This window comes from Manis pentadactyla, chromosome 5, assembly GCF_030020395.1.
Source record: "Manis pentadactyla isolate mManPen7 chromosome 5, mManPen7.hap1, whole genome shotgun sequence".
Classification (NCBI taxonomy): Eukaryota; Metazoa; Chordata; class Mammalia; order Pholidota; family Manidae; genus Manis; species Manis pentadactyla.
This window is the reverse complement of record NC_080023.1, coordinates 67,257,671-67,282,014: the sequence shown is the minus strand read 5'-3', so window position 1 is coordinate 67,282,014 and position 24,344 is coordinate 67,257,671. Positions and strand designations below refer to the sequence as shown.

General features: G+C 39.3%; 1 protein-coding gene across 2 annotated transcripts in view; it reads left to right on the top strand.

Moving 5' to 3' along the window:
- Window positions 1-15,015, top strand: part of LOC118923037 (uncharacterized) — a 524,114-nt gene extending 509,099 nt beyond the window's left edge. For both annotated transcript variants that reach the window (XM_057502376.1, XM_057502372.1), the window contains one exon: window positions 14,203-15,015. In XM_057502376.1, the coding sequence (XP_057358359.1) occupies window positions 14,203-14,238 (36 nt within the window). In that variant the 3' untranslated portion in view covers window positions 14,239-15,015. The remainder of the gene's footprint in view (window positions 1-14,202) is intronic.
- Window positions 15,016-24,344: the final 9,329 nt, after the last annotated feature.

The following is a 24,344-nucleotide window of genomic DNA, read 5'->3' as shown; positions in this document are numbered from 1 at the left end:
CCTCTCATACCCTCTTTCTCACCTCCTGTTTCCAAATTCAGCATGACCTCCTGAGTTTTTCCATACCTCCCACCTTCCTCAACTGCCAGAGCAGTAGAAGCTACCACCATCACTCACTAGGTCCGCAGCATCCTCTACATGTGGCTCCCATCTGCTCACATCGCATGAATGACCTTTCTTCATGAACCCAAGTCCAATTACATCTTTCCCTTTTTGCCTATTACTTTTAGGATAACAATACCTGAATCCATCACTTGGCCAGTAAGATCTGATATGCTGTGGCCCATACTCTGTGGGATATTTTCCATTTGCCCCTCCAGATCTACTTTATTGTTCTCCAACCCACTCCGTGTCCTGAGAGCTGACTTTTCTGTTCTTTATCAAAATGCTTCTGACTTAGAGTTTATTTGACTAAAAAAAGATGGCAGAGGGGAAGCTAGCTTTGCATACAGTATTTATTCCCCTGGATCTCTCCCTGTGCTGAGCCTGAAGGGCTCCATCTCCTTACAGCCACAGCTACTGTGAAGTTTCTCTTTCCTGTAGCTTTTTTCTCTGTAAAATACTCCTGCCTTCCACTGTGATTCCAGGCGCTGGAGCAGCTTTTCATTCTTGGGTCCTGGACATCCCTTGCTGATTTCCCTCAGCCAGTCAACACCGTTGTAGAGAGTCCCTTTATTAAACTGTCCTCAGCGGCCCCATTTGAGTGTGTCCTGTTTTCTGCTAGAACCCTGGCGGAATCATTCTATCTTCCATAAGCCACTGACCTTTCAGTCAGATATTTCAGCTTCCTTCCACCTCTGTCTAGGTGAAATCTCTTTCCCTAGTTAACACTAATTCATCCCTCAAACCTCAGCTCAAATATCACTCCCTAGTGGAAGCTTTTCCTGACTCTGAAAGTAGGTCAAGTAACTAATATGCTTTCCTACTTCCATGAAAATTTCCACAGCATTTATAATAAGAAAACAAATACATCATTTAATTAAACTACATCTCTGGCATGAATATAGGAATCATGTCTGTTTTGCTCATCACTGTTACCCAGTTCCTAACACAGAACATGGTTCTCAGAGCACAAATGGCAAATTACATTCAATTTGCTAGCTGCTAACTAAAGATATGCCCATTTTAGGTGTGTACAAGTAGACCACATTTATCTATTTGTTTTGTAGATCCCATATGACAATCATAGTTTGGACAAAGAGAATATTTTTTATGATTCCTTCCAATCACAATTTCCAAAGCCAAACATTATTGCCTACTTATCTGAAATAACTGTCTGTTTCTTCTTTCCATGTTCTGTTCTTTCTACTTTCCTTAGTGAATAGTTTTCTTTCCATTATATCTCATTCGTAGCCTGGAATTCCCTCCCCAAGCCACCACCTACCCTTATCCATGTGACTAACTCCTTAATCTTCTTCAAGGTGGTGCTCAAACGTTTCCTTATCTCTTTGTTTGCATCTACTCTTTTCCCACAAACCAAAAGGCAGTTCTGGATTTAAAGATTCTCTCCTGCCTGTTCCTCTACCTAAACAAAACTATACCTAGACAAACTTATGACACAAAAATTTTTAAATAAATTTAATGTGATTTAGAGAAAGTGCCCTTATTATACATTCTTCTTAAATTATTAAGCAATTTGGACACAGGAATCATACTTTTTGGATTAAATGTTATGCACTCAGTGAATATTTTGTTATGAGAGCAATAAAAATGATTGCAAATGTTAATGGAAGTCCATAAAGGTGTAACATGCCTTATCTCTGTTTGCTAAGCAATCATTTTCTATCTCTATTTTATCTAAATTTTATCTCCATTTTATCTGAGTCACTTCAGAAATATTGCATAAAAAGTAAATTTGTCATATAATCTAGGAAAAGAAACTCCCTATGAATTTGTACTTCTGTCATTCTGTGCTGTATTCACCATTGACATTCAAAATAATTATTAGTCAAGGCTTTGCAAGGTGCCAAAGTGCCTTTTGAATCATTAAGCATTGCATTTCCAATAGCAATTTAGGCCCTATCTTTTTTTTAATAGAGGTATAGGTGATATGCAAGATTATATTGGTTTCAAGTACACAGTTTCATACATTATTAAATCCTCATCCTACCTAGTGTGTTACTGTCAACATTAAAGATCTAACAGAACTATTGACTATATTCTCTATGCTGTACTTTCATCCCTGTAATTAATTTACATTATGATTGAGATTTTTTGCCTCTTTATTCCTTTCACCTATTTTACCCACCTAATCCAAACACTCCCCGTGGTAACCACCAGTCACTTCTCAGGGTTTAGGAAGCTATTGCTGTTTTGTTCATTTTGTTTTTAGATTCCACATATAAGTGGAATCATATGGTATTTGTCTTTCTCTGTTAGGCCCCATCTTATTTATTGAATATTGGTTATCCATGCCCTATATACAGGGTAACTCTCTGGAATAGCCGAATATTCCAACCGATCCATCCAGTAGGCATCTATTAAAGGACTATCATTTGCTTGCCCTAGCACCGCTTTCTTAACCAGAACACTGTACCTCTGAGCATGCTAAATGTTGAGAATTTACTGTATTATTAACAACTATGAATATCTGTTAGCCTGAAATTACTTTTACCCAGATGCTGCTAAATGATAGAAGAAAAAGAGAGATTGAGGGCTAGAAAACATTCTTGTCTCTTCTCAGCCCTTCATGACACAGCCTCTTCTCTGAGGCATATACCTTGTTTCTCCTCATGATTAATCATGTTGAAACACTAAGTGTTTTCTTCTCCATTAAGAAAAACATGGTAGAAAATTTTATCTGAAATGTTTTTTGTGTATTTTTTTTCTCCCATGTGCGCTACATGTTAAAACAGGAGCAATTAGAAAGTGCAGAGGTAGAAACAAGACAGTTTCACTCTCAGTTCTCCCACATATTTCATCATTAAAGGTAACTACTGTTAATTTTGGGATATATTTATTTTAATAACTTTACACACACAGACATGTACACCAGTGATCTGACACATGTCAATAGTGATGAGCTGGAAAAAGAACAGCCCAACCCTATAACAGTGACATCTTATAAAAAACATACCTAAAAGAACAAGAAAGAATGAAAATCTAGCCTCTAGGGTAAAGGTTAACAGCTCAGCTGTCATTTAGAGTTGATGATTTGCTTTCTTCTAAACTTAGAACTTGTTCAGAATTGGTTTACAATTCCTGGCAGCTTTCTCGGGAGGGGGAAGGGTGCTCAGTTAGCCCTAATTATGACATTTTGTTTCACATTCCCACTTAAACAGCTAATCTTTTTTTAAGGTGTCTGGACTCTGGCAGCCACAGCTTGAACTGACTGAGCTGTTCTTTCTCAAAAAGGCCTTTTGTGTGGGGATAATGACCCCACTCTCTTGAATAGGGTTTTTCTCTACTCACTGTATCTAAATGCACCATTGGAAAAAACAAAGCAAAGAGAAATTGCAGTAAAATGGTACATAATGGCCCCCTGGGGTGGAAGTAGCCTTGACTCTCAGACTTGCACACTTTCCTTCTTTTAAAGTTTTATACAGAATAATGTTTCAGCTCGGAGCTGGAGGCATTGGAGGAACATGGGACTGCACCTTATGGGATTTGGACCATGTGCTGAGATGTGGATTTGAGAAGACAAGCTGTCACTGATTTCGGGGTGCCTGGGTCTTCTCAGTAGAAATGCTGCTCTGTTTCTTGACCCAACTTACCAAGTCAGAGCCTGCCTCAGAATAAGTGCTCAGAAATGTGGATTTCCTTCTGGCCTACCTCAGGCTTCCCGAGTGCCACAGTTCTGTTGTGATACCTGAATTTGCTGTGTCTGTGGCACAGTGGAGGCTTGTGAACCAGATGAATGAAAGCTCTCGGAAACCCACTTTATGTATAAGACTTAGAATTATAAAACATTTTGTATAATAGAAGGAAAAATGTTATCAATGTTCACAAAACTTTAAGGCCGATTTTGATCCACCTGTTTTACATTTAAAATTAACTAAGGGGTTATCTAGATTTCTATGTAGTCCCAATATATTTCATTATGTTACTGCAACTTAAAATCACAATCAGGCCATCTGAAGGTCTAAAGATTGTATGTGTTAGTGGAGGCTCCCTACCTATACTAATTCACTATCCTCTTCTCCACTCTTTCTATTTATTCTTTTTACTGTATATAAACAATACTTTGTAAATTTCTACACATTATATAAATACTAGTCAGTGTGATCTTCCCTCCTATACTAAATTCCCTCCATTGCACCTTATTTACTTGGTATTTACTTAATTCCAGCCCATCCTTTCCATCACCTCATCCCTTGGGTATCTTAATAGTCTGACTTAATAAGGTAATAGCCCGTAATAGGTTAATGAAGGGCAGTTAGGGATGCTAGGATCCAGCCCTTTGAAGATCTCTAAGGTCCTTCAGTGACTGACTCACTCTTACCAGATGCCTTGGGCACCTCCCCTTAGAGGGGGTAATGATATATACCTCCTTTACTCAAATGAGGGAAGATGCAGGTGTGGCATGTGTATGTGTGTTTAACATTTTTAAAGTTTGGCTTCTGTTTAAGCAAGAGGGCAAGAAATTGGACTGAAACATGGAAGGAAGGAAGCTGAGCATGTGGTTTCCTACCAATGGCTAACTTTGAGAGGAAAGACAAATATCAGCAGCGACAATATATATATGAATTGAATACAATCATTTTTGTTTCATCGTAAGAAATTCTGAGTAGCTTTTAAGCATGTTACACTTTTGTAAAATCCTGTTAGTTTTAAAAATCCAATGAAGCTTGCAGAAAATTCAGGCAATCAAACTCATTCTCTGTGAAGATGTAGTCCAGCCATTTATGTATATCCCTACCCTTCCCAGAAAATGTTTCAGGCAAGCACAGCTTTGCCCAATAGCTTTGGGCTACAGATGCTGAAGAGGAGAGTGGCACCAAAGTGGAATACTGATTGGTTTATAAACCTTAACTTGACACATGGACTAAGTGACTTTTTGTTTAATTTTTATATTTTAAACTGTAGCTACTGAATTTCATGAATTTATATACAATATTATGTTGCTTCCAGAGGACCAGCTTAGTGACTCATCAATTATATACATTACTAATTGCTCACCATTATAAGTGTAGTTATCATCTGTGACTATACAAAGATATTACAATATTATGAGCTGTATTCCCTATGCTATACTTCCATCCCTGTGACTAAATTATTTTATAATTTGAAGTTTGTACCTCTTTATTCCCTTCATCTATTTCATACCCCCTTCCCATGGTAACCAACCATCTATTTGTTTATGACTCTGCTTCTGGTTTTGCTTGTTAGTTTGCTTTGTTTTTCAGATTCCATGAGTAAGTGAAACCACTTGGTCTTCATCTTTCTCTGACTGGCTTATTTCACTGAGCATAATGCCCTCTAGGTCCATCCAGGTTGTAGTAATTGGCAAGATTTCTTTCTCTTTTATGGCTCAATAATATTCCATTATATATATGAACCACATCTTCTTTATCCATTCATCTACTGATGGATACTTTGGTTGCTTCCATATCTTGGCCACTGTAAATAGTGCTGCAATAAACATAGTGCCTTTTGATTCTATCAAACGTACATTTTAGATGTGACCTAGTCTTTGTAACCCATAGAAGAATCTAAAAGATGATTAAAGTTTCTAACCCTAGGATGGCTGATATGTTTTAGAGTACCACTTCTCTTCAGTGCTCTTTGTTGGTCTATATATGTGTCATTGTGAGTGAAGCCATTTGTTAGAAGCATGAATCAGTGTACAGACAGGCTTGGAACATCTTCAAAGTGATGTTAATGCTCCTGTTCTAAGTGATGTGCATGTACTCAGTCACTTAATCTCACAGCTATATAGAGTAAATATTATTATTATCCCTTTTCTACAGATGATTGAACTGAGGCACAGAGATGTTTGTTCTGGTACAAAGTCACACAGTAGTAAGTGATGGAGTTGGGATTCAAACCCAGATCCCTATTCTTCACCACTGCTCCTGACACCAGATTCTAAAAGAAAGATATAAAAAGGAGATCAGGAACCCTTGGGAAGGGCTTAGCACTGTTCTAAACCTTTGTTTTATTCCGAGGTCCCATGTACAATTACTGTTAAGAGTTTGGTGAATCTCCTTTCATCTTTCTGTGCAGTTGGTTTTGGTGCATTTTTTAAACATAATTGTAATTGTCTTGTATGCACAATTTTTAACATGTAATTCTGAAGTCTGTCTGTAGGCCTTGAGTGTTATTAAGCAGTGACAGAGGAAGTCCTTGAAAATCACTGGGTGGGGGCTTTCCTAGCCCAAGAGATATAATTATACATTTAAAAAAATACTTAGTCATTTACTTGTATGAAGGGTCTATTATAATAGTAATATCATGAAGGGTCATCTACCTATTGAAATAACTAGAAGTCTCGGGTATCAAAATGATATTTACATACTTTTACATCCCCTTGCTATTTAACCTGTGCAAGTTAAATTGTTGCATCAGAATTGCAAATGCGTTTGTAGTTTTAGAAGGGTCCACAACTATTCATCAAGAACTCAGTAAGAATAATGTTTTTTATAATAGTGCTAAAAATTGGAAAGGTGGGAGGGTTTTAAAAATCATAATTTTAGCTGGTCTTTCTAAAGTGTATGTCTGTTTAAAATGAGTTACACATCTCACCTATTAAGAAGGCACATGAAACTCTTGTTAGAAAAATAAGGGAATAGGTGGGGGAAGGAGAAGAAAAATGTACTTAAGACTTAAAACTGTAGCTACTGAATTTCATGTTAGAAGCCAGTTCTTACATTTGAAACCTCAACTGATCTAAGCAGATTTTTAGCTTGCCAACTAATGAGTTTTAAAATGAAGCCCTCCTGTTGTTGCTTGAATTTCTTTCTGCTTCGGTTGTTTTTTCAAATAAAATGCTGAAGTACCAAGAAAGCAATTTTCAGAAATGCATTGGTAGCTAAATCATGGCTGTATGTTGAAAGCACGTGTAGGTGGACTTTATTCATGTTACCTAAAGCCTCTATAACATTCTAATATTATTTACAGGTGGAAAAAAATCAGTGATGAAGGAAGGGAATTTCTTAGCCCAGGTAGACAAAAGCTGAGTGAAATTGCATGGTCATGAAGTCGTGAAGACTCTAGTCTATTTATGATTGCCAGATTCAGTCAACCTTGCTTTAACATGGATTTGATAGTAATCCTTCAATATAAGACAAATTTACTTAAATCTCCTCCAAGATAAGCTTTTAAAAAGCTATAATATTAGACCCAAGCACTTTACTTAGATTATCCCACTTGAACCTCACAACAACCTTATGAGATAGCTACCATAATTCCCTTCATTATATACATAAAGAAATTGAGGCACAGAGATTTTTGAGTAACCAACCCCTGTTTACAGTTGAGGAATGGCAGGGCTGGCGTGTGAACACAGATAAGATTTCCTGAAGCCTCAGTTTTTGCCCCCTACTCATCTAAAATCTTCCAATAGCAGCTAGTAGCCTGTCAATCCACTTGACAAAAGAGTGGGCTGGAATATCTCTTTGGGGAGCAGGGAATAAATGAAGGCATAGGGAAGTGAAGGCATGTAAAATTTTAAAACCAGCTTTCATGAAAGTTTGTAAGAAAATAAAGCTTAAAAGTTCTCATCACAAAAAAAATTTGGAAGCACAGATGGTGATAATGTACTTACATTTATTGTGGTGATCATTTCATAATACATACAAATATTGAATCATTATGTTGTATATCCGAAACGAATATGATGTTGTGTGTCAGTTATATCTCATTTTTTAAAAACCAGCTTTCAGTTTCAGTTCACCCTGTGGGCTGGGAATTCTGTTTGTCCTCACTCTCATATCCATTCTCCAGCTTTCTCTGAACTGCTCTCGTCCTCTGGCATCCATTTAGGTTCAGCCAATGGAGGAGAGAGAAGTCGGAGTATTTCTTCCTCACATCCTCCCTACTTCAGTACTTGTCTCTGGGAATAACTGCATCTTTTCTGCCAAATGGCTGTTACTGCCCTTTCAGTCTTAGGGGTGATATCAGTCTCCTGTTGCTCATCTCTGGGTGCTTTAACATCTCTTATTTCTTCCCTTACATATACCTTTTTACATCATCCCTTCCTGAAAGTGGAACTTGAATTATCCAGGGGAAATTCTGTTTCCTGCTGAGACCTGACTGATAGACTTTGTCTTTCTAGTCTTATTCCGCTCTCCTCTCTACATAAATCCATCCATTCATTCATTAAACAAATATTCATTGATCTGGGTCCTCTTCAAAGAGCTGGTGGTAAAGGATATCAAGACAAATCAGACAGACGAGATCTTTGCATTCCTGGAGCTTAAAATATTTATGCCTTCATTTCCCTGTGCTTTTCTTCATTCCCTACTCCTCACTCATCTCTTGCCAGGTGTAATTCTTTAAGCCCAGTTCCAATATTTCTTCTTTAAAATGGCAACACTTAGACTTCTTGCTAAGGTAGAAGTTCTAGGTTCTATGCTAACAACAAATATTCTAAAAAGAATTCTAAAAATATTCACTGGTCACCTCAGCATTCCAGGTCTTCTTTCTAAGAATCCATAACTCTGAAAAATCCACAGGAGCAGATGGGATTTTCCTAAGTGGTCTGCAGCTGACGATTTGCCCCTTTGAAATGGTTGACTTCCCCAGATGATAAAGAGATGCTCGTGTCAAAGGAGAATTTAGGGGATTATTAAAGTTTTTGCCTTTAACCATTTCCAAACAGTCAGTAAAGCTTTTGGGCTCCTTTGCCTCAGGATAAGGGTGCGCTGAGGAAAGCAGAGGATTTCCACTGACAATCTGCCTTCTTGACTTGTTTCTAGAGGCCTGAACTCTTGTGGAAATCATGGTGGTAGAGAGGGGAGAGATGAAGGTGTTGAAGGCAGGATACGGAGAGGTAACTGCTGAAGCTTCTAGAAGGAACAGAGGCTGCTGTACAGCATTTCAGAGAGGTGTCAACGGCTATGCGTATTCCCAACAAATCTGACTTCTAGTCCCTCAGCCAGAACAAAGACTCAGAGAAGCTAGGCCAGGGTGATTCTGAGCTCCTTGCAGCCTCTGTCCAAATAGGCATCGCAGTGCAGAACCCCCTGCCTTCAAGGTGCAAGGTGCAAGACTACCTTAATCTTCCCTGAAGTTTGGTTTTTAAATAATTACATACTTTCAGATGCTAAGTGTTGCTGGATTTCCTAGCATCTGGGCGTACTATCTACTGTTGTTTTCTCCAGCATTGAGATCATAATGCTTAGTTGACATAAACTGAAACTTATATCTAAATTTGTATATGAATCATTAAATTGTATTTAGAAACCCCTAAGCTGCTTATGAGAAATAAACTGTAGCTCCCTGGGTAAGTAGGACTGTTTCTTCCAAAAGGGGTTTTTGTTTTGTTTTGTTTTCCCTGTCCACTTATTTATGAGACAGAGAATTGGGCAGGTTCAAAAATGTTCTATCAAATCATTAACATTTAGTGTAGGGGTTGGCAATCTATGTTCCATAGGCCAAATCCAGCTTACCTCCTGCTTTTATATGGCTCATGAGCTAATAATTTTATTTAAATTTAATAAAACAGTGTGAAAATTTTCACATTTTTTTATGCTTGAAAATAATCAAAAGAAAAAAATCTGGGGACACATGTAAAATATATAAAATTCAAACATCAGTGTCCATAACAAAGTTTTATTGGAACAGAGCTTTACTTACTTGAGTCTATGGCTGCTTTATGCTGTCGTGCAGAGTTGAATAGTGTGACAAAGACCAAAAAAACCAAAAAATATTTACTATTTACTGACTGGCCCTTTATGGAAGTTTGCTGACCCTTGATATAGAGTGAAGTGGTAATTCTTGTTCCTAGGCTTTAAACTTGGCTGTCTAAGAGAGGCTCTAGTAACCTAATACCTGGATTTATGGCTATTTATGTAAGGAGTAGACAAAGGTTATTACTCACTCAGGGGTAAGTCAGCATCAGAATAGACTAAACCCCAAAGGGGCCATCTCTATGAGTTAAACAGAAGTCAATACAGTTTGAATGAGCTTAGCCTGACATAGGAAATTCTTACAGGGACATTATAATAATAGCTTCCATTTATAGAACTCTTACTATATGCCACATACTTCATTAGCAACTCAATTTAATCCTTAAAACCACCCTGAAAGGTATTTTAAAGATGTTATGAAGGTAGGGCAATAAATTGAAATATACAAATCAAAAGAGATGTTTAATCCACAAAAAACCTTAGAGGCTGGCAAGCGCTGAAAAAGTGCCTCTAAAGTACAGTGCAAAGGGCTGGTTTCTGCCCACCTGATGTGAGGGCTGGTCTTGCGGCAGAAAAGATGATCAACTTTACAGAGTCGTTATAAGGAATCAGTTTCTTAATGTATGATGGAATATGTAACAGTGTCTGGCAAGTAGTGGTTGCCCAATAAAGGTTGGTTTATTTCCTTCCTCTTTTTTTTATAATTAAATTTCATATTTACCAAAAGGTATGTGGACTATGCATACAGAGAGATTGGGAAGCATAGCACTAATTAGTAAAAATGGTTATTGATAGGGGCTGGAGAGTGGGTATGGAGTAGACCAGGACAAGAGTAGGAAGACTGCTTCTCTATATATTATTGTCACATTATTTTGATTTTGAAACATGTAAATAATATATTAAGTATCAAAAATTAAATTAAAAATCTAAAATGAGGCTTAATTTGGGACCTGTAAATTTTAGAGCCTCCCTAGTAGACAAGTCTACCCAATTTCAAGTTAGTGATTTTCCCTGTGTATTGATATTATTCCATTCTGTGTTTTTTTTAATCTGTTATGGAATTAATGTATTCCTCGATTTGAGCACATCAGTATCCCAATTTTGTTGTTCATACAAATAACTCCTTTGGATAATGGTGATTCTTCAGCCAGTGGTTCATTTGTGTAACTGAAACTCAGTTTCTGAGGCTTGTTATATTTGGTTTTTATGTACTTTTTGACCTGCTATTGGTTCAGTCTGGTAGCATATTGGTACAAACACATGTATTCTGTAATAGGCAAAATACTATCTACCAGTGCTTTATCAAAGTAAATAATAACATACTTAGAAGCTAAAAGAATTGTTTCTAAACTTACAAAACCCTTTAGTGGCTTGTGATTGTAGAATTAAGTCCTGGATCCTTAACAGAAAGTATACAGCCCTCCAGGGCTTGGACCCTGCCTTCCACCCTGCACACCCCCTGATGCCTTGTGCTTCCCCCTCCAGTATCACTGACCCACTTGCAAGTCTCAGTACCCTCATGATGTTTCCCACCTGAGTGCCTGTCACTTAGTGGATGCTTGTAAGTGTTTGATAAATTGATGAATGACCAATAAGCTTTCTGATTTGGATAGGCTAAATTACTTAACATTCATACACCCCATTCTTTTTAATAGTTATCTGCAACTTTAATAATTTAAATACAGCATTATTAAACTAGCTTTTTATGAACCAGCTCTCCACAGAATTATTAAACTGGCATTTTATGAACCAGCTCTCCTGAGTTTAGTTAACATGGACCAAACCAACTATAGGTAAATTGGTGAAAACAAATTTCAAGACCCACTGAGCCTATGACTTGGAGCAAACTCTCTAGAAGAAAGCATTTGAGAAGTACAAACAAGTCACCTCTGCTCACGTGACTCAGGCAGAGTTCCTGGGCCTGAACTGTGTCCCCAGTGGAACAGTAATAACCACTCTAGATCTCTGCTTTCATTTGCTTTCTGAAGACCTCATAGATCAGATTCTATTAGTTAGAATAATATTCAAGGCTTTTATCAGTCAGCCCCAGTTTACCCATTTCCCCCAGTCTCTGCTCCACATGGGTCAGTTTCCTGAAGACGTAGGCACTGTTCATTTAAATCCTCAAATCATAAACCATATTCTTCCCATTAAAAACAAATCCCCTAGGTTTGTTTGTTTTTCAAGTGGTTTGCTTTGTTGTATGCCATTAAAATTCTGTATGTCATAAAAGCCTAAATAAAACCCATCTCTTTCCCATAGTCTTTCTTGGCACCTGCTATTTACACCATAACTTTTGAGGCTTGTCTGTATGTGCCCCAATTGCTTCCCAGTTATATTTTATTTACACAACTCGTTTTCTCAAATAGAAGGAATGTGCTGCTGAGACAGTTTAGGATTGCCACGTTTTTATCACTTCTCATAATGTCAACCTCAGATGGCCTGAGTAGGTGTGTACCAGTGGAACTAAATCTCCAGAAAGCACTTTCAAACTGGGAGGAAGAAAATGAATAGAATGAATATATAATATCTGCCATGATAGGTGTTTATTCTTTATTATCTAATATAATCTTCACAAAATGCCACAAAGTATGTATTATTAGCTTCATTGTTTAGAGATGAAGAAACAAAGGTTCACAAACAGTGACTTAATGACGTCACACAGCTAGTATGCGGCAGAGCTGGAATTTGGAAACACGTTTGCTTGATGTCAGAGCTTTTTCTCTCTTTCCACTCAGTATTTTACTAACAGTGGTAACAGTCTTTAAAACTGAAGGAGTATAAAATGTTAGTATGCACTCTTTGTGGGTAATTTGATGAAAAAATTAGTTTTGCCTAAGAAATGCCATTTTTATCTATCTTTTAAAATAAAATTAAAATTGCACAGGGGACAGCTTTTTATCAAGTCAAACATGGAAACAAGGGGGAATCACTAGGGAAATGAAGTCAATAGTTGGAGAAATAAAGCCTTGCCCATCTTAGTTAGCTAGCAAAAAATCCTGAGTTTAGACAAATTTCAGGCTCCAGGTTTCTTGGAAAGGGGGCAAGAATATCAAGGTATATATTTATTTTCTGCTGCCTCAAAAGGGTCTTTCAAAAGTGGAGATTTTGTTCTCTTCCTTTCTCTCTTATTTAGCTTTAGAAGACAAACTAAGATGATAGTACAAGTGTAATTTCTAATACTTTACAAAACAAAATCTAGGCCCAGTATGCCAAGAAGACAAAATGGCAAAAAAGAAATCTGGCAATTTTTCTTTCTTCATGCTCAGATCCTCTTTGCACCTCTAAACTTCAACTGCTTTACCTGCTCTTCCTTGTCCTGGGGCCTCCCACCTACCCTGGGAACAGAGTATGTGTTCATGTTTTCTTTCTTTCTCTGCTGGCCTTTTTCCATCTCTTGAGTTCTCACGGTGTGGGAGCCTGGAGTGGGCATCTCGGGAGTAGGCAGACTCGATTTCCAGAAGCTGCCTGACCCAGGCAGGATGGTGTATGGAAGGAAGAATTCAGCCTGTCTCACTGCAGGGCACCCCAACCCTGAGAAACTTTCCAGCCCCTTCTGTGAGATGGCTGCAGGAAAATACATTTTATTGACATCTTCCTTTCCAGTTGTTCCTGCTGCCTTTCCTTCCAGTAAGATCTGGAAGCTCACAAGCTAAGTCACACCCATCAGTCCTCCAGCTGACAGATATCATTCAGAGGCTGGATAATAAGAGGAAGAGAAAGGCTGAGGGGGAAAGAAGGGGGCTTTTGGAGGAGGGGACCTTTCCTTACATAGAAAAATCATTTCCCTTGTTTTAATTTTAAGCTATTAATTTGAAATAGCTAATTGCCATAGGCATGCCCACATTGTCAAGATAGCAAAATACCTGCTCTTTTCTAATCAACTCCAGGTGATAATGATTTATATGTATAAGGTGCCCTTAGCCTGAAAAAGCCCAGGCACTTTCTAGAGGATGATTTGCAAAGATTATTCAGTAGGAGTTCTTATTCATACTTTGGCTGAGAGGCCCATAGAGGATTACAACATTTTCACAATTGAGTGAAACACACACTTGTTACACACACACACACACACACACACACACACACACACACACAAACTCTAGGAAGAAATTTCACAAAGCTTATTTTACCCATTTATTTGGACAAGTGTCACTTTGTTTTGAATATTTATCATTTTCAATGGGGCATTAGTGGAATGTCCTAGGAGCCTCCAGAGGTTTACATAGCATGAGCCTTCATTGCTGCTCTGATACCAGATATTTACTGTGAAGCCGGATGGGTTTTTTCATTTAAATGAGAATTATTTGCTTTGGCTTAATGAAGCAAGAATTAACTGTTAGCTCTGTCACTTAACCCACCACTGAGATGTATCTGTCTTTATTAAGGAAGCCTTGTGCATTCTTGGCAGGTCACAGCAACACTAGGCATTCAAGGGAATTGGTAAGAAAGAAGACCATTGATTCCAGTTGGAATGACAGCAGGAATCTGAGCAGAATGCCACAGTGTGCACTGAAATACTACTGCCATCGAATTAGAGTTTTGTGTCCTGTATTCTACTCAAATGGCCAATCAAATCTTCACTGACCTTGCAAAGCAATATCTTGACCAGCCCTTAAATCCTGCTCTGGGGGCTCCATTTCCATGATGGGTTGCTCCCGCAAGGGAAAGCACAACTCCAGTGTCACTGAGTGCCAAACCCAGCTAGCAACTTCCCTGGGGATTCTGTCACTCAAGTCAACGACAGTGTTGACCCACTTGAGATTATGAAATATCTTGGGAACATCATAATCCCAGGGGCCATGGTTGCCAAAAGATCAGCTTACACTTACTTGGAGTTGACTCATCTTTTCCAAAAAGTCTTTTCTCAAACAAAGGTGTATGCAATATTGTAATTAAAATATAATCAACATTCAAATGAGTAGATTTCTGAAGCAAAATATTTTTATTATTGGGGTCATATAGGGTTAAACATAGGAAGTCAAGAGAAAATAAAGAATGTGGAAAACAAGAAAAGTACCTGAATATTAATTTTTCAAATAGAAATTATTTTCGGTATGCTACTTTACAATAGTGCCATTTTATTTTGGTGACAGCCTTTCAAAGATCTCAACATATTTTACCAAAGTATTGTTTTGTTATTGTTGTCTTAGGTTCTAGATTTTGTAACTTCAACAATATGCCTTGTCCCAATAATAAGATTTTCACAGAAATAAAAATAAAATTTCCCTTTAATTTTTTTATGGCAGATCTCTGTAACATCATTTTAGTGGAATAACTTTTTTGTCCCTTTCTATGGATCCTTGTTGCTGTTTCCTAACATAATACTTCAAGAAAGGAAGAAACCCTGTTATTGCCTAGAATGGATAGGAACATGAGCATCTTCAATCCACCTTCTCTTTATGGAATTTGTTTTCAATTCAGTATTGGAAACATGGAAAAACAAGCAGAAAACTTAAGTCATTGTATTGCGTGTCACTAAGGTCACCAGTTTATAAAGTGAATGGTTTGGACCTCAGATTCAATACTTGCTCAATACTATTTGGATAGTTATAGATAGAGCAAGTATTTGGTGACAGTATGTCTGCAGAACACATAGATACCTTGGGAAGAGATAGATATAATTCAATTCCTGCCTAAGCCAATTCTGAAAAAATCCCTGTATGTGTCGTTAAGGGACCTGAACATGTTCCTTAAAGATGCCCCATAATTCTTCTGGTCCAAGGTTTCACTCTTCATTTTATGACAGTAATATTCTAACTGAGGTAATTCCATTCTAATGTGCCTGTTAACCTATCAAAATGGATGTCACAGTACATTTCCCCCACAGGAGATGGCTTCTGTGGATAAGTGATGCACAGGTATCTGGATTGTCACATACTCTAGAAACCCGTTGGGTTTTACAGATGCTTTAAATTTATAGCTGCTAGTTTTAGTGTGTGTGAGTGGGTGGGTGACTGTCAGTCAAAAATGGAGCTTAACATTTACTGTGATTTTTTTATATAAAATACAATTTCTTTTCTTTCCTCTGCTGTAAGCTCAGAAATGGGATGGAACAAGTTAATTAAAACACTGGTGGCTTAATACTTTTCAGCTACTGATAGGTTCCAATCAGCACTTCTCCGGAGCATTCTTTGTTATTGTGGAGCTCCTCTGCAGCCAATAGAAAGGTTCTTTAAAGAAAAAACAAACAATTTATTCTAAGAATTTTCTGGCCTCTTGAGGTCTGAAGGTGACAATTTTGTGGGCTATTCATGAATGCCTTAAGTCCTCTATGATATTATGGTAAGTGTGAGGGAACATCCCATTTTAGAAAAACATATCTAGAAAATAGCTTAAACAGCAGGCATCAGTTTATCTTTACTTATGCATAGATGTTAAACAGTCTACCCACTAACAATCAGCTGAATCCTCAGGAATAAATAACAACAAAATCTTTCATAGGTCTTTTAGGTTATTTTTGGCCCTTAATGTCCTAGATAAAGAAGTATGTGGGGAGAGATTTATTTGTTTGTTGAACTCTGCTCTATGTGGAATTATTCGAAGAATTATTTTAAAACTAAAATATTTTACTATACAAGGAGTGAGAATGCAGTTGTGGAATAGTTCTCCTCCACAAGTTGCTAACTGGCAGCCCACAGGCCACATCCAGCCTACAGATGTGCTTTTTGTGGTTGATGTGTTTTTATTAATTGATTTAGGAGCGATTTTATGTGAACTAGTTCTAGAACTTCATTTTTTTAAAAAAATCTGTCAATAGTGGGTCTGCAGTACCCAGAGGTAGGAGCTAAATAGCAACTCCTCCCTTGAGATTGGGCTCAGGCCCTTCAGTAGATGGATACCTTATGCCAGGTATATATCCTTTAGGTGCCCCTTTCCGACTGGGCCCAGGCCCTCCAGTCACCCCCTGTAGACAGGCACGGATCCTCAAGTTTCCATAGTTCTTCACAAATCACAATCAAATCCAACTGTAAGTTTATCAAAGACATTTGCTTCTGTGATCATTGCTCTTGACAAAGAATTTCTTGATATCATAATCTTAAGTAGAATGAGAGAAACTATGATAAATGCTTTTTTGAGTTCCTTAAGTAACTTCCTTTCCAAGAAGATAAACTGTTGTTCATTAAGCACCTATCATGTGGCAGGCACCTTTCTTACCCTGTCTCCCATGGTCGTTACAATTCTATCATGTAAGTATTTTACAAACAAGGAATATGGAGCTTAGAAAGACTGATTAACTTGCCTAAGATCACAGAGTTCTTAATGGGCAGAACTAAGTTGCATTTCTAGGCCTGTGTGGTTCCAAAGCCCAGACCCCTCCACCAAATCTCACAAAGACTTCAGATGACTCCATAAAAAAAAATCTATTCCTCTTTCCACATCCCTGTCAAGAGTAAGGAATTGAGTCAGAGAGATGGATGAGGGAAAGGGACATGTTTAACTTTTTTTTTTCAATTGCTGCATAATCATTTCCTTCTTAGTTAGAACTGCAACAAAACTACCTATTTTGGTTTTTGTAATTCTTCAGGACAAACTACAAAACTTACCTGTAGCTCCTGCAGGTTGCTAGAAGGTTGGCATCCACATGATTTTTATTCCTCCACTGGCTGTGTATTCTTCCCTGCAACTGCTGCACAGCTGTACAGAGGTCAAATTGTAATAAAGTGGTTTAGTGCAAACCGTACATACATAATGGTCTTTGATTTCCCCCTAGGCTTTGAAAAATCTCCCTTAATTATCTGCTGTAGGCTTCGAATTTCTTTGCCAAGTCTATCTTCATTTACTGAAATGTCTCCAGACCACCACTTTTAGAAGAATTTCTTCAGAAGTGGAAACTGGCCCCAAGCTCTCATGTTGGGGAAGGTTGGTGTGAGTCATAAAGTTGACTTTAAAACATAGTCCACCAAGGAAGGCCCTTATGGAAAGACGCTTGGTGCCTACTCCAAACGAAAACTTGTATGAACAGGGGTGAGGAAGGCAAAGAAGAAGACTGTACAATAACAACTTAGTTGAGCTGATTCCCTGGGTGGAGGAGGAGGCATTCCTTCTGCTTTTTGTAGCTCCAAATACTTGCTCACCCCTGCACACTGTGCAACCTTCCTGATACCTTCATTCACAGTTTCTTTCATCCACTCAGCTATCTATTCAAGTCATCCCTGAGCACCTAGATAAAATGACATCTCTCCATCCCTCTCTGTCCCCTTGCCCTGCTTTACTCCTTCCTTTTCACACTTACCACTGCCACATTACCTTATATATTCAGTGTTTTTACATAATGTTTGTCTCTGTTGCCTAAATGTAAATTGTCTGAGCACAAGGACCTAGCCTGTTTTGTTTGTTGCTCTACCCCTACCACCTTGTGCACATAGTAGGGACTCAAAAAATGTAAGTTATTGAACTCCCACTATGTACTTAGAATCTAAAAATAAATAAGAGATGATTTCTACCTTCAAGGCATTCATGGACTTTTTAGAGACAGATACATATGCAAGTCATACTACAAGAACTTGACTTGTATTCATGACATTAGCAAAAGTGATTTTTTTTCCTGTTTTTTTTTTAAATTTTTTATTAAGGTATGATTGATATATACTCTTATAAAGGTTTCACATGAAAAAACAATGTGGTTACTACATTTACCCATATTATCAAGTCCCCACCCATACCCCAATGCAGTCACTGTCCATCAGTGCAGCAAGTTGCCAGAGATCCACTATGTCCCTTCTCTGTGATACAGTGTTCACCCCGTGGTCCCCCACACCATGTGTACTAAACATAATACCCCTCAGTCCCCTTCTCCCTCCCTCCCCACCCGCCCTCCCACACCCCTCCCCTTTGGTAACCACTAGTTCATTCTTGGAGTCTCTGAGTCTGCTGCCATTTTGTTCCTTCAGTTTTGCTTCATTGTTATACTCCAAAAATGAGGGAAATCATTTGGCATTTGTCTTTCTCCACCTGGCTTATTTGACTGAGCATAATGTCCTCCAGCTCCATCCATGTTGTTGCAAATGGTAGGATTTGTTTCTTTCTTATGGCTGAGTAGTATTCCATTGCATATATGTACCACATCTTCTTTATCCATTCATCTACAGATGGACACTTAGGTTGCTTCCATATCTTGGCTATTGTAAAAAGTGCTGTGATGAACATAGGGGTGCATATGTCTTTTTGAATCTGAGAAGTTGTATTCTTTGGGTATATTCTAAGAAGTGGGATTCCAGGGTCAAATGGTATTTCTATTTTTAGTTTGTTGAGGAACCTCCATATTGCTTTCCACAATGGTAGAACTACCTTACATTCCCACCAGCAGTGTAGGAGGGTTCCTCTTTCTCCTCATCCTCACCAGCATTTGTTGTTCTTAGTCTTTTCTATGCTGGCCATCCTTACTGGTGTGAGGTGATATCTCATTGTGGTTTTAATTTACATTTCTCTGATGACTAGTGATGTGGAGTATCTTTTCATGTGTCTGTTGACCATCTGAATTTCTTCTTTGGAGAACTGTCTCTTCATATCCTCTGCCCATTTGTTAATCAGGTTATTTGCTTTTTGGGTGTTGAGGTGTGTAAGTTCTTTATATATTTTGACTGTTAACCCCTTCTCAAATATGTCATTTTCAAATATATTCTCCCATACTGTAGGATAACAAAAGTGATTTAACTGATTAACTGTTGGACTCCATGGGTGTGATGGTTAATTTTATGTGTCAACCTGACTGGGCCACTGAGTACACAGGTATTTGGTCAAACAGTATTCTGGGTGTGCTGTGAGGGTGCTTCTGGATGAGATTAACATTCAAATCAAGAGACTGGGTAAATTGTCCTCTGTAGCGTGGGTGGGTCTAGTCCGCCTAGTTGATGGTGACTAGAACAAAAAGGCTGACCCCACACCGCCACCACCACACCATCCTCTTCCACCCAGGAGGAAAGAGGGAACTCCTCCTGCCTGATTGTTTTGATACTGGTCTTTTCTGGTCTTTGGACTCAGACTGAAATAGCAACTCTTCTTGGATTTCAAGCCTGCCAGCTTCAGACTAGAATTTTCATTATCAGCCCTCAAGCCTTCAGATTTCAACTAGAACTCCACATTGCCTCTTCTGAGTCTCTAGCTTGCCAACTGTAGATCTTGGGACTTCTCAGACTCTGTAACCACATGAGCCAATTCCTTATTATAAATTTGTATCTATACATCTCTATCTCCTATATATCCCCTTTTAGATTTGTTTCTCCAGAGAACCCTAACTAATACAGTGGGCCAGGCATCCAAATGGGTGGGCCAGGCAGTTCCAAATGGAACTAAGTGTGTAGGAGGTTTACTGAGGGCAGTGCCTAAGAAGGATGAAGGTTAAGGTGGGAAGGAGCAGGGGTAGGCAAGCCCGTGATGCCGGGCTGAGATTTATGAAAAGCAAAACAGAAGGAAGGATTGAGTAGGATGAGTTTCAGACCGCAGGGAAGTGCTGAGAAAGTTTTGGCCATCCTGATGGAGAGTCCCCAAGTCAAAAATGGCCATTTGAGGAATCCCCCTTCAGATATAATGACCATACTCAAGTTCTTCCTCTGTGCTCAGTCATTGGTTGGGAGCGGCCCAGGGGAAGTGTGACCTTGGAGTGAACACTGCAGTAAATCCCAAATATGGCAGCTGGAGACAGTCAATCAGCTATGCTCCACAACAGGCTCTCTCACAGGGAGGTCTGAGCAGGGCAGCTTCAGGGCCCATTCTTCTAGAACGCCCTACTGAGGCTGGGGTGGGCTTTTCACAAGTGCTGGTAATCACAGAATCCCTACATGGGAGGGGCTACATCTTTAAGGGGAAATCCTGGGAGTTTTCTTGGAGCACCTAGTCTAACTTAGATTGTATAAGTATTTATAAATACCAAAGCCAACCTTGAAGTCATCTCTGCCCCAGGCAAGAGTGGGATAGGCTGAGGAAGGATGGCAGTGGGAATCTAGGGAAAGGGGGACATGGAAGCTGTACTTCCTGTCAACTCTGCTGGGGCTAGTGGCATGGACACAGGTGGTACCTGCCATCCCACATGATGGGAAGAAGATCTAGACTTTGGAACTGACCATTTTTAATCCATGGACCAGCTTTGGTATCCACTCTATTGACAGACAGCTGGCTGAGACTTTGAGGATTTGGATATATTTCAACAGAATGTGGCTGGGAGGAATATGGCAGAGATCAGCTTTCCTTATTTGGAGCAGAAAATCTCCCATGAGTGGGCAGGAAAAGATCGTAGGCCACCTGTTCTTCTGGCAAACTGAATGCTGCTTGTTTTGTTAAATGTTATAAATCAAGTTCTTTCTCTTATTTCTCCTTTAGGATCCAAATATATTAGCAATTCAGAAGATTTGTGTGGGCTGGGCTTCCCCTGTAAACATTTCTATTCTTGAATGTATTTCCTCGTCTCCACAAATTAAGAGAACTGACACTTAAGGCTTGTTAAAAGAAACCTTGTCAATTAAATTTGATGGAATCAGTGATAAAACATTAGCTCTAGTCAGGAGTTTAGAGATCCTTTATTGTTTCATGGAGGGAAACTGAAACCCTGAGAAATGAGTGACTGCCCATGGTCACCTGGCCAACTAGTGACAGAAAGAAGCTTTAGTTCTGAAACAGCTCTGCCAACCAGCGCAGCCTAGCTTGCTTCTCTGATTGTACCCTGCTTTTTATTATAAGTCCCTTAAGTTAAACACATACTTGGTTAGCCAAAAGTTTTCACAACCCCTTCTCTAAGAAATCACTTTTGCCTCTGGCTAAGAGTTTTGTAACGTAACCTAAGTTTAGAAAAAATCCCAACCCAGTGCAGCACTGCGGGAGCGCAAACCCAGGCCAGTGCCCGGAAACCCGCAGTGGCCACAGCCGAACAGGAGCCCTGCAGAGGGAAAAGGACTGAGAAGCTGAGGCCCTTACATCACCCAGTTTTGTAACTAGTAGAACCGACCCTTGTTTACTGAGTGTTAAGAACCTGGCAGCTGCTTGTCCATACTCTCTGAAACTTCTTTGAGCTGGAAGAAACCTTTTCAATTATCTATGAGGAAAGAGAACCCCGGAAAAAGCAAGTTGGGACAGGAACCGACACCTTCCAGTTCTTGCCAGGTGATTGCCTAGAGAATAAAATACTTTGAAGAACCCAAGGATGAGGCCTTTAATTAAGATAAGTGAGTGCAAATGAGGAAGTCAGAGCCCATGTCAGCAGGCAGAGCACATGGGCCATGGTGATCGCCAGGGAGCCCTTCGTGCGCTCTGAGTGCTTTCTTTACCTGGATGGAGTACTTCCTTCACTGGGCTGTGAGTCAGCTTCACCAGGCTGTGTCCGGGAAAATCTCAGAGGCTTGTCTCTCACGTGCCCTGTGATGGCTCTGATGGCTGAGGCGCTGCTCCCCAGGGCTTCTCAGTCCAGCATCCAGAGTGAATGAGATGCCCATATGTGAGACATGTCAGTCTTGTGGCAAAGGGAAGAGGGCACAATGGCTCTGCTCAGTCATGGCATATGTCACTCCAACTCACATTCCACAGGTCAAAGCAAGTCAGATGGCCAAGCCTGATGCCAGTGAAAGGAACATAGCAAGTCATATGGCAATGGGCAGATGTATATATATTTTAATGTAAAAGGCAGCAAAATATTTGAAACAATATTGCAATCTGCCACAACGGGAAGCACCACTTCACATTTATTAGGTCCTTTAATCTTCACAACAAAACCTGTGAAATAGTAAAAATCTTATCTGATGTCCAACGTGTATACAACAATTAAGAGACAGAGTTGGTATCTAAACCCAAACAGTTTGTCTCAAGAGCTCACATTTAATCACAGGCTATGTCATTTTCATAACGTGCTGCCTTTAATCTGATAACCCTCTGACACAGCTCCTCTGTCCCCTTCTCCCTCTACCAACTAGTAAACTCTGCCTAATGCTAATGCCAAGACTTCAGCCATCTGTTATTTCCCCCTGCATTACCACAGTCACTTATTTATTCAGAAAATATATATCGAGCATCTGTGAGCATGACATGATATAAAGCAATAAGCAGAGAGTGGTTATAAAGATAAATCAGAAATAGATGATGGGCCCTACTTTTGCAAACCTAGTCAGGATATGTATAACTAAAATGCATGCAATAAAGTGATAAATCACAAACACATACGAACCTACCATTAAATTGCTATGGGGAAGATATAAGAGATTCCTTCTGAGGAAGGAGGCCTGGAAAAGCCTGAGAGAAGGGTAGTTAGGTTAGCCCTTTAAGGAGAGGTTGGGTATACGGATGTGTGGATAGAGGGAAGGAATGGGATGCAAGGAGCTAGGGCCTGAGCAGGTGAGACAGGGCAGCCGAGCCATTGGCTCAAGGCACACATTCACCAGAGGCCTCACAGGAGTGTGCCCTGTCTCAGCAATGCGAACACGGGCAAGGGGAAAGAAGACCTTTGGCACCTTATCTTAAACTGGCGTTCCAGTCCTGGGTCACACTGCCTATTGTGATTAGGAATGAATATTTACATAAGTCCTATAATTATCTTTGACTAACACAATTATGTTAGATTGTGTTTAATAAACATTAGAAGCATTGATTTGATAAACATTATCTCCTAAAATAGATAAAATATTTTGAAGTTCTGTTTTGGCTTTTTTTTTTTAATCTTTGAAAAATATACCAGCAGCTTCGAACTGAATGCAGATTTCATATCTTTTAATGTCCAACAGGCTATATAGTGAAACACTGGAAAGAAAGTGTCCAGAAGCACAGAGTGGGCTTTGACATCAGATGGCCCCAGCTTCAGAGTCTGTTCTGACACTTCACATCTGTTAGGATTTGGGTAGGTTATTTAACATCTCTGAGCTTCAATGCCTGATTTGGAAAAATGAAGTGTAACCCCTAACTTGCAGGATTAACTAAGAGAGCAAATAAAATGCACAGAGCGAGCACAGACTAAGCCCTCAATAGCTTTTTATTATGATTATTATGGTTACTTGGAAGATGTACAGGCTTGGCACGTGCATTTGAAATAGCTGCAGGACGCCCAAAGAGAGGTGTTAGGTGGACTATCACAAGGGTGGGAGCCCTAGACAAGCCCCTCTGTCAATTAATATTAACAGTACCTTACTGCAGGACGCCCAAAGGGAGGTGTTGAGTAGACAGTAAGATGGGAGCCTTACATGAGCCCGTATTAATTAATAACAATTTAGGAACATTTTTTTGAGCATTTATTGGCCTAAACATTTGACACTCTTTAGCCTAGTGAGTCCTCACAGCAAGCCAGTAAGGAAGATATGGTTGTCATTACTATTTTATAAATGAAGAAAGACTAAACTTAGACCAATCTACACAGAGGAGCAGAACTTGAATTTAGGTCCTCTTGCTCCAGAGCCCATATTCTTAGACATTCAAGGTTTGGCGTGGCAAGCCTGGAGGTGACACTTAGAGAACTCTGCTGCCCAGCCGTCCCCCAGATACTCCTACCACATTACATGACTGGCTCTGGTTCTACTGCTGTGCTTGTGAAGAAATGAGTTTACTCTTAAGGGGAAACACCCTGCCCATCTGAGCAGCCCC